This window comes from Hippocampus comes, unplaced genomic scaffold, assembly GCF_001891065.2.
Source record: "Hippocampus comes isolate QL1 unplaced genomic scaffold, H_comes_QL1_v1.1 scaffold327, whole genome shotgun sequence".
NCBI lineage: Eukaryota > Metazoa > Chordata > Actinopteri > Syngnathiformes > Syngnathidae > Hippocampus > Hippocampus comes.
Window position 1 is genome coordinate 872,439 of NW_017806221.1, and position 13,610 is coordinate 886,048.

The 13,610-nt window shown below is 42.7% G+C and overlaps 2 protein-coding genes across 23 annotated transcripts in view; both read left to right on the forward strand.

Annotated features, from left to right (window-relative positions):
* The window catches only part of rims2a (regulating synaptic membrane exocytosis 2a), a 137,658-nt gene extending 130,056 nt beyond the window's left edge, over positions 1-7,602 (forward strand). For 21 of the 22 annotated variants that reach the window (XM_019856273.1, XM_019856268.1, XM_019856281.1 and 18 more), the window contains 5 exons: positions 4,052-4,193; positions 4,337-4,449; positions 4,558-4,659; positions 4,748-4,887; positions 4,977-7,602. In XM_019856273.1, the coding sequence (XP_019711832.1) occupies positions 4,052-4,193; positions 4,337-4,449; positions 4,558-4,659; positions 4,748-4,887; positions 4,977-5,180 (701 nt within the window). In that variant the 3' untranslated portion in view covers positions 5,181-7,602. Of the gene's footprint in view, positions 1-2,072; positions 2,219-4,051; positions 4,194-4,336; positions 4,450-4,557; positions 4,660-4,747; positions 4,888-4,976 lie in introns of those variants that run through there. The other variant, XM_019856290.1, reaches the window with a different exon arrangement.
* A 3,741-nt stretch (positions 7,603-11,343) lies between these two features.
* dcstamp (dendrocyte expressed seven transmembrane protein) lies at positions 11,344-13,434 on the forward strand. Its single transcript, XM_019856337.1, has 3 exons — positions 11,344-12,474; positions 12,868-13,203; positions 13,294-13,434. The coding sequence occupies exons 1-3, from the start codon at positions 11,446-11,448 to the stop codon at positions 13,342-13,344; spliced, it is 1,416 nt and encodes a 471-aa protein (XP_019711896.1). The 5' UTR covers positions 11,344-11,445; the 3' UTR covers positions 13,345-13,434.
* Positions 13,435-13,610: the final 176 nt, after the last annotated feature.

A 13,610-nucleotide genomic window follows, 5' to 3' on the forward strand; every position in this document is an offset into this window, starting at 1 on the left:
TGCATTTGTGCTGAAAACACTTGAAGACATCAGAAGAGGAATAGGAAACAAGGGATCACCAGTTCAACCTTCCCTTTACATCTGAACTGGTTACACAGCTTAAAGCGAGGGCTGCTCACGAGCCCAAACATACAAGCTCACCTGTGAAGGAGTAGAGATAATGTCATGGGCTCGGCTTCCGTCTGCTTCTTCTTTTTCATTGATGACAATACAAGCTGGCAGCGGTAAAATGAATTCAGAAATGTACAGAAACATTCTGTCGACGACTTTCAAGAAACAAGTGTTCGGGATTCATCCTGCAACTATCTTATTATGCCAAGCAAAACAACAAAGACGTTTTGTTCATAAGAGGAAAAAAGCAGAAGGTTTTAGACTAGCCAAGTCAGTCTCCAGACATAAACCCTATAGAGGATGCATTTAACTTGTTAGGGATCTACTCGCAGAACCCCACCAAGAAAAAAAAAAAGAACTTGTGATGAAAGCCTGGAAAAGAATCGCAGTGGAAGAATGCAAATGTTTTTTGTTTTTTTTATATTAATGCGTCACAGGTTTGATGCAGTTATTGCAAGCAAGGGATTTCCCTGTAACCTGAATGAAGTCTTATTCATTTATTAAGTCTGGGTTCCAATACTTTTGATCACCCATAAATGAATCTTGAGATGAAAACACCAGGCAATTAAAGCTCAAAGGTTTATCTCTTGTCTTATGATTGCTTTTTTTGGATGTCAAAGCCAGAAGTGTTGGGCTCACTGTTCCACCACAATTAGAGGGGAGAGTCGATGAACAACCAAATATTGATCCAATTTAGAAAATCATTACGATTGAGAATTTTGAGAGAAACATGGGTGAGTGCTGAATGGCATGGCGAGGATTCCAGTAGAATCTTTCCGCTTTCAGCACATCCGGGTTAGTCGCAGCCAGTTCGAAACTCCATCCGGTTGGGCGATGCGAAAGTGAACTGGGGGGGCTGTCGGACCGACTCTTTCCAACCGCCGGAGAAGTTTGAGACCAACCAAAGTGCACCGTGTTGTTCTTACAGGAAGCAGACTCGAGCTAGGGTGCAAGTGGATAGGCCTTCACAAAGAAGCACAAGAAGAGGAGCCATTAAATATGACCCAGTTACGGTTGTAATGTTACTCTGTTTTGTCCAACTTCCCACAGATGTGCGAGCGTAGAGTTGTGCTGACCCAGATGAAACCTTAAGTGGCACACTTGTGGAAATAGGTTGCCGCATCTCACAGGAATAAACGTTTGCATTAATGCTCACGCTTCAAGGAGATACGTGTTATTGTAACATTATTTCCAAAGGTCTTTTTTTTTTTTTACCTAGCACTGCCTTGTCAGTGCAATCAGCAATGGGATATTTTCTTATTTGCTTTATTAACGTGCGACAGTGGCCATTTAGCAAGTGCGTGATGGTTTGGCTTTCAAAACCTCATGTTGAAGTAGCATTTAGCAAGAGATTGAACCTCTTGTGCTTGGGATGTCAGCCATTTACCTTCCATGTACAACACTCATTGTTGGAATACGGAAGTGAACGTCACGTTTTGACTTCAAGCTGTATGAATTCAGACCACCAGGGAAGTCTATTCAAAACAGGTTGACATCGGATCGCTGGATGTCTATCCAAAAGGGTTTGGATACGTTTCACACTAATTTAAAGAGAATGAAAGAGAACGTTTTTGTGGCGATGTGGTACACGATCGATCAAGTGAACAAGAGGCGAATGATGGATGGTAGATGACGTTTTTAGGTTAAGCATGTGAATGTGATCATCGTCTGGAATTCTCATTTCGTGCAAACAAAATTGCTCCCAAGTCAACACAGCTGTGTTATGATACTTAATGGGAGGGAGAACAATCAAAGGAGCAGAAACTGGCACGTGCAATTGGAGTGGCTGCTATGTGGCAAGGCAGCTGGCAGGCAGACTGACAGCTTGTTTTCTCTGGCCTCTGTGGATAGCATGGGGATCCGAGGGGATCGTGATACCAATGATGGAATAAAAAAAATACTGATGAATATGAATGAAAGTATCAGCGATGAATAACGCAAAGAAAAAAAACAGTCGTCACAATGGGCAGGCAGGGGCATGATTCCTCTGCTCCGGCTGCTGGGATGCGTATACAGCGCTCCCAGAGTAAGATGAGCTTGTCCGCGTCGTTTGAAGCGTTGGCAGTCTACTTCCCCTGCATGAACTCCTTTGATGAAGACGATGGAGGTAAGACGATTCTGAGGGATGCTGTGTGTGAGGGATTCACCGCCGCGCTTCAGTCAGCAATGTGCCGCGGCTGTGAGCTACATGCAATTCTGTGCATCGTTTCGGCTATTGATTTGTTGTGAAATCCTCAGCTCATGGAAAACAACAATTTAGGACGTGGAATGAGTGAGTGCTTCTAAGTGGGACAAATAAAGGATATCTAATCTAATCTAAGTGACTGTGTGGTAAAGATCCTACCGGTTGGATTTACACATTTGAAGTATTTGTAATGCAGAACAGAACTCATGAATCACTTTCAAACTACTGCGTCGCAAAGATCCTACCGGTTGGATTTAAACATTTGAAGTATTTGTAATGCTGCATTACTAATGCAGAACAGAACTCATGAATCACTTTCAAACTAATTATCCAATCCAGTACATTTCGGATGGGGTACATTGCCGTTGCCAACAATGCACAGGCTGCTTACAGTTTTGGATCCATTCTCAAGTTGCTCTGCGGAATGCATTGCAATGTTGTGACTCAAATATCCATTTTAAAACACCAACTCATGCTGACTTTGTTTTTTTTTTTTTTTGTTTTTTTTTAATGTGACTAAACCAATCAATCTTGAAACAAGATGCAGAGATGTCTTGCTGTGTGATTAAAACTGGTGACACACCACTATGCTCAACGAAAAAACTGTTTGGCCAGTAAATGGGTATTTTGGGGGACCCGGCACCATGTTTTGGGTTCGACTTTCAAAACTCTCCAACTAAATCTCTGGGATATGAGCTTTAGTTTATCACCAGTGTTACATTTGAACTACATGCTTTGGAAGCAAGTATTGAAAAATATGTATTAAAAACCCCCCTATTCATTGGTTCTGGTAGCCAGCCTACTTGTGCGTCATTAATATTCACATTTATGCCAAAGGTGACTTGTGAACGTTATACGCTGTTGGCACTCATCGTGCAATTTATTTTAGATTTGTTCATAGCGAGAACGCTTGCAAGGAAAAGTTTGCAAGCTATTCAGTGCTCGTTGTTGTTGCATTTCGCGCAGCGATATGACTAATTTTCATACTTGCAATGTCATCTTGAGCATTTTAAATGGGCCTGCTCTTGTGTTGATTGTATTTTGTGAGCACCGTAAATGTTGTATGAAATAATACTGTGCGGTCACATTATTCTGAAATGCAATCGAAGGAAGCAGGGGGACAAGAAAACAAAACGGATCATGCAGATATAATTGGTTGATTCAATAAACACAGCAAGCGTATTACTGTTTCAAAATAGCACTCATCGATGACATCCAGCCAGACATCAAAGAATCTGTCACTGTTGCTCGGCTTGAATGGTGCTGTGAGCAGGATGATTCTGAAATAGGATGGATACAAACTTACAGCGGCATATATTTAGCTGTGCGTTCATCTTAGTCGAGGTACGTCTGACACGTGTGCTTCCATGCAGGCTGGCAAATGTGAACATACGAGTTTCCAAGCTGATGGAAGCAGTCATCTGTCATGTTCGATCAGCCAGATGAGGCAGATGTCAGATATTTCTAGGGGAGTAGCTCCGAGATTTTCTGGTGTGACGTGAAGCCACAGTTTATTTATTGATTTATGGATGTATTTATTGTTGGTGTGTTTGTCAAACTGAAACTCCCAGTACAGCAGATGATGCTGTCTATGATGCAAGGGTGCATTTGTGAAGTTGTGAAGGTGTCTTTTGTGTTTAGTTGTATGCATTATTGCAGTAATTCAATCCCAAAAATGACTGAGCATCTGTCTGTCTGTCTGACTCCCTCTTTTTTTTATTTTCTCTTGTGCTGTCTTCTCTATTGTGTATGCAGAAGCAGGGGGCAAGAAGTTGCGCAGCACCATCCAGAGGAGCACAGAGACGGGCCTGGCGGTGGAAATGAGGAGTCGGATGACTCGTCAGGCCAGCCGAGAATCCACAGACGGCAGCATGAACAGCTACAGCTCCGAGGGAAAGTAAGCAAACAAAGCCCCGCACTGTATTTTATTTTGTCGTCGTCCCAGCACCCGAACTCAATCCAGCTGCTTACCTCCTGTTATTTGACATGGATATACAGTATGTTCATCACCACGGTAACAAGTGTGTATTTGTGGTCTAGTCTCATCTTCCCTGGAGTGAGGCTGTCCTCAGAAGCCCAGTTTAGTGACTTCCTGGACGGGCTAGGGCCCGCCCAGCTCGTCGGACGACAGACGCTGGCTACACCACCAATGGGTAAACACAAGAATCTTCCTTTCGCCGAAGCTAATGTGGAGGAGCTTTCTGCTTCTGCTGCTTTTGCCCATCTTTTTAAATGTGCACCTTTGGCATGTTTTTTTTTAGGCGACATCCAAATCGGCATGGTGGAAAAGAAAGGAGCGCTGGAGGTGGAAGTCATCAGAGCTCGTGGCCTTGTCGGAAAACCAAATTCCAAGGCACTGCCAGGTAAGAGCAGGCGCGATGTTAACAAATAATGATGACAATTCTCTTGGTGTCTGAAAGTAACTTATGTTGTTTGCCCCTTTCCTCCCAGCACCCTATGTTAAGGTCTACCTTTTGGAAAACGGAGTCTGCATAGCCAAAAAGAAGACAAAAGTAGCAAGAAAAACCTTGGATCCTCTTTACCAGCAGCAACTGCCGTTTGAGGAAAGCCCCGGAGGGAAAGTTTTACAGGTGAGAAGAGAAAAACAGAAAAACGCAAGTGCATAGCCTGAGCTTGTCGCATCCATTTGACTCACGTATATGATACGACCACTTTTTAGGTGATAGTCTGGGGCGACTATGGACGTATGGACCATAAATCATTCATGGGAGCAGTTCAGATACTGTTAGACGAGCTGGACCTGTCCAACATGGTGATCGGCTGGTTCAAGCTCTTTCCTCCCTCCTCGCTGGTGGACCCAACTCTCGCCCCCCTGACAAGAAGAGCTTCCCAGTCCTCACTGGACAGTTTCTCACGGTCATAGCAGCGTGCGGACTGACAGCGTTGTTGTAGCAGCCAGTGTTGCGATGACAGGTCACGCCCCCCGGTTACACTGCATGCTTGATGTTGTGTCTTCTGAGCCTGTTTCTCGGGGTGCAAATGTGATCCTGTGTTTTGAGCAAAAACGTTGCACACGCGACGCACGCGGCGAAGCGCATCGCAAGCGTCTGGCGGCCAAGGATTGCCGGGCGATGTTGTTCTTGCTGTTGGAAGGAAACTGGAATGAACTCCTTAGCACGAGGAATCCGTCATATCCAGGTTTTCGTCCAGTTCGAAGCCATGGGGGTCAGCACTGGGAACCGCGAAACGAGTTCTACAGAAACCCTTTTTCGAATGAAAAATAAACGTTTGGCTTTGATTTTCAGTTTTGGATTTGTTTTTATTTGTTTCTTTTTCCTGTCGTAGGTTTTTTTTTGTTTTTTTTTTTTAATGTCTGAAGGGAGTGACAGTGGCTTTTACCACCAAATACTTGGTCATGCCCCGCCAATCGGCCTAGTTGTAGTGAGCTTTTTTTGGACCATTAAATAGGATGAGTTTTGTCCCAGCTTGAACCCACACTTCCCCAATTCCGAAAAGAAAATGGCCTGCAGACTTTTGGTATGTGCTCAACCAAACTCCCGGAGACTCACCAGACAGCATAAATCAAGAGGTAATATTGCCGTGGCTACAAATCACCAATAATGAGTCGTCAAAACTCCGGTGAAAAGATGTGCAATCTACCATCTTTGTTTCATTCTTTCTCTTTTTGATATAAAGTATGAAAAATGTTTCAGAAAAATATATTTTCCCTTTTTAGTTCATTTGCATGAATACAAATTTAGCTGAGTACTAAAAAAAAAAAAAAGTTTTTTTTTTCTTAAGGCTGTCACTTGCAAAAAAGATGAAAAAGAAATCGAACAGATCAGCCATTTCCAACCATTTTGTATTCTTTTTAAAGATGTGTTTCATTAGTGCATGGTTGGAGAATGAATGCAACATCACGATCAAGAGAAAAGTCATTGTTTATCAGTCCTGAGACCGTTCCTTCATGAGTCAGTAAGATCATGGAAACAAAAGGGACATTTTGGAGTACAGTATTTAACAGATAATGTTTTATGAGACACACATAAAAAAAAAAATAATAATGACAATAAATGTAAATGACTTATTTCATGGTGAAAAGGCTGAGATAAAGATTATGTGAAAATTGTACATGTTTCTCTTTTTATTCCTTCTCCCAGGGTACTTCACATTGTACTGTTCATTTCTACCAATGTCCCCCCCCATGTAGTGTCCGGATTAGCTCTGGTCCAGATCTGGCGATCTTACAGTTCTTGATTTGTTTTGGTATGCAATTTAGTTCTGATTTGATTTCTTTAACAAGCATGTTGAAAAGGATTCTCTGCAACATGGCTTGGGCACACCTTAAAGTAACTCAGCATGTTTTGATATAAGATGATATTTGGAATTTTTGCAGTTTTCTTGTACAGTGCATGTCAACGTCGTTCATTTTTCTCCCTCACGTTCAATTCATTGCGACACCAAATTAGTTTTCAGTCATCCAATGACCAATTATAGAAGTTTTGAACCAAACATTCCACTCCCAAGCCCATATTATCTTTGGGGATATTGAAGAAAAAAGTGACAAGGAAAATATTTTCTTCTTAAGGGGGTTGAGGAGGTTTGATGACAAGTATATTTGATTTCGGTATTGTTGACAAACTTCCAAAATATTCTGTATTGGTACAGCAAAAGGTCAATATGTAATCAAGAGGAAGCAAACCTGCAAAATAAAGATGTGTTGCTGCAGTTCCATACAAGCACTGTTTAGGAGATGAGCTCATCACAAGTTTAAATGAGATGGAATATTGCCACAGAAAATGCTTTTGTTCTTTTTTTCATGAAAAGGACATTGATTTCATATATTTTTGTTAGTTTTCTTTTCAAAGCCAAGACCTGATTATTTTTTATTTTCTATTTTTAGTAATAATCAAAATGTCTAATGTCTGATAGGTTAATGAATCGCATAGCTGCAGTTGTGTCTGAATGAAAATGTACTGGGGCATTATTCCTTTATCACATGGAGATGTCCAAGGATGTTTTTTTTTTTAATTTTTATTTTCTTTATTTTTTTTGCTGTCACAGTCTGCAGTCTATCTTCTAATTTTGGATTTCCCATTGTACATACATACATAGATGTCAGATTTTAAATAAACACAATACCGTGATGACACTTCTGGAGCAGGAAAAATGCCTCACATGATGAAAAAGACATGTAATTTATCCTTTTGACTGCCTTTAAGTTTCTCTTTCTTTTTGTGCAATGTGTTCATGCCAAGGCTTGTCTTGGTTAACAAGTATGGTTGAGTACAGAGATTTATGTAAGTTATTTTTCAAATTAAAAATTAAAAAAACATGATATTACAGAAAATGCTGATTGTTGTGTGATTATCGGTTTTAGCGCAAATACACCCACACACCACATCCTCTTTTAACTTGCTGGTTTCTTCACAAACCGAATTAACAGTGGGGAAAATTGTCACCCATCCATCCATTTCCTATGCCGCTTTTCCTCATTGTGGTCATAAGTGAGCCTTTTCCAGCTGACTTTACGCAACAGGTGAGCTACACCCTGTGCTGGTCTAAAGCATCCACGGAAAGGATGTGATCCCATCCCAACAACTCCCATGAATATTTCTACGCACGCGATCTTGTAATGAGATCAATACAACGTTGTTGCAGAACAAGCTGCTTTAGTGGTAGCCATCTCACCGGTGTACATTTTCACAATTGACTATTTTGTTGAGCATTATGTATATCAATTGTTTGGTTTGGCTTCTTTTTGTTTTTGTTTTCGGGTTTAAGCACACGTGGCAAATGCACTTGATTCTTGTATTGTACATAACAAAGTGTTTGAAAAGGTGGCAATTTTTTTTTTGTTGTTGTTGCTGCTGTCAGCTCAGAAGGCTCGTCCATCCATCTATCCATCCATTGTTTGATCTGCTTATCTTCACAAGGATCGCGGGGGGGCTATCCCATCCAGTAGGCGGAGGACACTCTGAACCAGTTGCCAGCCAATCGCAGGGCACACACAGACGAACAACCATCCACGCTCACACTCACACCTAAGGACAATTTAGAGCAGGGGTGTCAAACTCAGGTCCTGGAGGGCCACTGTCCTGCATGTTTTCCAAGTCTCCCTGTTGCAACACACCTGATTCAAATGATCAGATCATCAGCAAGCTCTGCAGAAGCCTGACATTGAACCTGTTCATTTGAATCAGGTGTGTTGCAACAGGGAGACTTGGAAAACATGCAGGACAGCAGCCCTCCAGGACCTGAGTTTGACACCTATGATTTAGAGTGTTCAATCAGCCTGCCATGCATGTTTTTGGAATGTGGGAGGAAACCAGAGGACCCGGAGAAAACCCACACAGGCCCGGGGAGAACATGCAAACTCCACACAGGGTAGCCGGAGCTGGAATTGAACCCCGTACCTCTGCACTGTAAGTACGATGCGCTAACCACTGGTCCACCGGGCCGCCCAAGATGGCTCGCGTGACTTAAAATAATTTGAGGCCTTTGGTGCCAATATGGCAAATATACAAATACAATACAATCCAGATTTATTGAGATGGTGCTTTCACAACACGTGCAGTTGGAACAAAGTGCTTTGCATGACATATAAAACATCAACAATAATAGTTGCCTGACTCTTCTCTTACAAATACAACTACAACTATGGACTACTCACATGGCTCGCCTCATGTCATTCAGACCTCATGCTCATCTTTGGGAAGCTCCTCACGTAAATTTGTTGAGTCCAACTAGCCAAGAAAATGTCAGATTGGAGACATTAGACAAAATAATGATTCTGAATTCATTCCTCGGTGTTTGCAAAGCCGCAGAAGACACTGTAAATCTGTCCAATTCCATGTTCCATCCACTTCCCCAAGAAGTTAACTAGCATGATTTGTAACCTGCTGGCGAGATTTTTGCATTCCACAGCATCAGGCTTCTGCAAAAAATCTCCTCAGACTCAAATGGTGCTGAATTCTGTCCCGCACGTGAGCAGGCACCGCTAGATTAAAGAGCTCAAAGTAGTTTAGTATCTCTCGAGGCCGCTGCGCTCCCATCTGTTTCTCTACAAGTAGTTTTGGCAACCCTCCTCTTTCACAGTCGTTTGTGTTGTGAGCCATTTGCGATCATTACCAAATATTTATTAGCCTTTTGATGACCATACAACCAGACATGGGAAAAATATTTAAAGACAGAGTGAGTGTGTAGGTGGGATAGGCCTGAAAAAAATGACACTGTTTTCCAGGGACGGGGTGGCCATCAGGAATTATGAGAAAATATGTGAACGTTCCTTAACGGACAGCATTTTTCCGGGTGTTATATTTTACGGCATGTGTCTGCCGCACCCTGTCACCAACTACGTTTCGGCGCACAACGGCCACACCTGGATCCATATATATATATATATATATATATATAAAATCCTCGTCTCACCTGTCGGGTGGTATGTGTATCTGTATATATATCCATCCATCGTCCAAGCCACTTATCCTCTCGAGGATTGTGGGCGTGCTGGAGCCTATTCCAGCTGTTTTTACGCAATAGGCAGATTCCACTCCGAACTGGTTGTCAACCAATCACAGAGCACACATACACAAACAACCATTCACACTCATGATCACACATCGGGACAATTCAGAGTCTTCCATTAACCTGCTGTTAAGATATCATTCCTCTCTGTTAGTTGGATTTGAAAGAAACAATGTAGAATGCTGTTGAAGGTATTTCCTGCTTACTGTGATTACAATCACCTTTGGTACCCCCTCACCCCCACCACTTTTAGGACCCCTCCAGACGACATGTCAACATCAAAAGAGGAACTGTTATCTCTAGTTTCTGTGTTGCGGCTATTGAGGCACTGCGCCTTACTATGAGTACTGTTGATCCCAGTCTCTTTCCTGAACATCTGTTTGCACACTTAAAACAACGTATGTAGTGTTAAAATTTATCTTCTTCCTCCTTGGTTGATTAACGGCCCCCCAAGTGTATTCTGTTGTCCCCCCCGCACCTTGGGTTGGTCCCTGATTGCTGTTAAGCCCCCCTGGGAAGACCTCTTATCTCAGGCTGTATGCACAGCGGGGGTTCTGGAACTTGCCATCACACCAAATGGTGGGTAGTGGTGGTTTGGTCTCACCTCACCACTTCCAACTTCTTCCAGCCACACCGGATCAGATGTCATGTTACTTTCTTTTGTTTCCAGGATTTGCATGAGAGGCGTCCCTCCCCGCCTCTCATTATCATATTGTCTCTATATAATCTCATGAATGTGTTTATTCTACGCTTCCTGATTGAAATCTGGACCCCTCAGGAGCCCGAATCGATTCGTAAACTGCAGAAAAATAAATTAAACCCTTCGAAGTAACTGTTCCTCGCCTCTGAGCCTTTATTTGGATTACCAACATTCTCCTCGTCCGAAATTCAACAAACATGCGGGGAAGAGGAGGCCGCTCTTCCCCCAACACTGCCAAGCAAGTTTTTGGAATGTGGGAGGAAACCGGAGTACCCGGAGAAAACCCACGCAGGCACAGGGAGAACATGCAAACTCCGCACAGGAAGGCCAGGGACAGATTTGACCTCAAGACCTCTGCACTGTGAGGCAGACGTGCTACCCAGTCGACCACCATGCAGCCTCACGTTAACACACTAGTCAGTTATTCATATACAGACTACAGTAATGTATTTTTTATTAATTGAGTATTATTATTATTATCATTATTATTAGTAGTATTATTATTATTATTATTACACATAAAGGGGACTTGAGTGACCCATTTGCTTGAGTAGTAGTAGCTGTATTAGTCATACCAGCAATGCATTGTTTCTGCAATATTTGCTATCCATGTTTGGAGAACTGATTACATTTGGTAAAAATAGACATTGAATTTTACGATGACTGATTGCTGTTAAATCAAATGTCACTCCATACCCCCCACATCCACCTCATCCTCATTACTTCCTCCTTTTTTGTTTGAGAAAAAAATGACTGTATAGCGCTGTGACGAATGACTGTGGTTTGTAGCCACATCCTGTTCCAGCATTATTTAAGGCGACAGCTAACAACACACATAATAATAGATGCCCGGGTCCACGTCTCAGGTTCGTACTTCACAAACAACCTAATATACGGCACAGCCATCTGATTAATCTCACCCCAGAGCACTTCTTTGTTCGGATTCGTAGGACTGTGGACAATGATCAGCAAGGGCCTGATTGACATGAGGATATTGGCTGTGGATATTTTCACCAGCGGTAACAAAGAGGGCTTCAGGAGAAGCGCCGTCCTCTTCCTCATGTGTGTCTTCCTAAGCCTCCTCCTCAGTGGCTTACTCGTCCTGTACCTCCTCTATACTCTGACTTGTGAGCCATCAGTGTCCGGGGGGATTGCCGCCCTCCATGGGGTCCTGTTGACATTTGCCCTCTTCCTGTCAAAGAGAGTACGATGCTTGTTCACGCTATTTGTCATTTCCATTTTCACCAAGAAGAGTCGCAGTCTGCTGCTAACCGCTGGGACAAGTGTAGTTGTCCTTGGGAATATTCACAACACTTTGGAGAACCTCACAGGCTTGGTCAGGAGCCTGATTTGTAACCTGAGGGCCAAGAAAACAGCAGTCATTGCTCCCTTCAGAAACTATGTGGAGATGTTGAAATGGCTGGCTGATATTTTGCTAGGGGTGACGGATCTCGGGGTGGTCAAGCTTGACTCCCAGCTCAAGATTTCACCTCAAGTGAACTTGGAAAATTTTCAGGAGAGACTCACCCAAGCCGAATTAAAGCTGAATCAAAGTGTCAAATATGCAGTGACCTTTATAAACACAGTCTCCTCTGTGAAGGAATGCATTTATCCTATCGTCAGCGTCTTGGTGCTCATGATCTTTATAATACTGCACGTAAGAAATTACTGCAGTGACATGAAGTACAAAAATTCTTTCATCAGCGACAAATTCATTGACTTTGACAAGAAGCAGAAGGCGGAAGGAAAGCAACACGTGCTCCCTCTCACGTCGGAGGAGGAGAAGCTTTATCCGTCCATCCCTTCCCTTCGTCCCACCGCCCAGGAAGGAAAAGCTCTGCTCAAATTTGGCATTCCGGTCATCTACCATTTGGTCATCTGGGTCGTATTTATAACTGTGGATGCCTTGTTGTACTATTTTGTTGCTGTTATAACAACTAAGCTCTCAGAAATGGAACCATTCCACGTCCCTCTGCTGCTGAGCCTCAAAGTAAGTCCTTTGATTAAATTATGAGTCCAACGTCACAATATATTTATTAAACACTATGGCAGATCACTTAAATGCATACTCACACACAGTAAGCCACTATTTCATTGATATTTATTGCACTTCTGATTCATATGTTAATTAAGATGATTGGTCGTCAGTTGCTTGCTCGCAGTGATGCATTTGAACACCCACTCAGCTCACCAAGTATGCTTTCTTGCCTAACAATGATGCACCAACAACACCTGTGGGGGGTTTTCCAGACAGGAAAACTAAAATAAGAATATCATGTTATATCAATTTAGTTACCTATGAAGAGTATATAATTCAAAAATTTATGGGAAGTGTGAATAATATGCACATTTTATGCACAACAGTGTTTCTTGCATTTTTCAGGGGGTTGCAGCCTTAATTGGTGTAAAGTTGGGTGAAGAGAATCATCAAAAGGACTTTTCTTATTCTGTGACGCTGTTTGAGAAGCAGTGCCTCCCCAAACCCAAACTGCTGCTCACAAACTCTGTCGTCCCACTGTCTGCCATCCTGCTGACCTTGCTTGTTATGGCCCCAGTGGCAGCCAAGTTGGTCCAGATCAGGCTCATGGTGTGTGAGAAATTCTACTGCACCGCTGCAGAGGAGAGGATCAAGTATCTTCATGCCAAAATTCTGAGGAAGAGGTTAAAAAGAAGGCGAGAGAAAGAAAGCGGCAACAGTTTTAAATCACTCATCACGAAGGTATGAGTCACAAAATAATGCATAATTGAGGGGGGGGGGGTTTCTGAGGTTGGATTATAATTTTTTCTTTTTTTTGTCTTCACCAAACAGCCACATTTCTGGTGTTTATTGCTTTTCCCTGAAGACGTCAACGTTTTATGAGGAAAGTTTTTCTCATACACATAAAGACTGACTGACATTACATTCATGTATCTATTCATCCATCCTTCCATTATTTGAGCAGTATATCCTCACGAGGGTCGCAGGCATGCTGGAAACAATCCCAGCTGTGTTCGGGCAATAGGCAGAGTATACCCTGAACTGATTGCCAACCAATTGCAGGGCAACCGGTGCAGAGCGTCCCCCACCTACTGCCCGAAGCAGCTGGGGTAGGCTCCAGCATCAGCAAATGGATATATATATATATA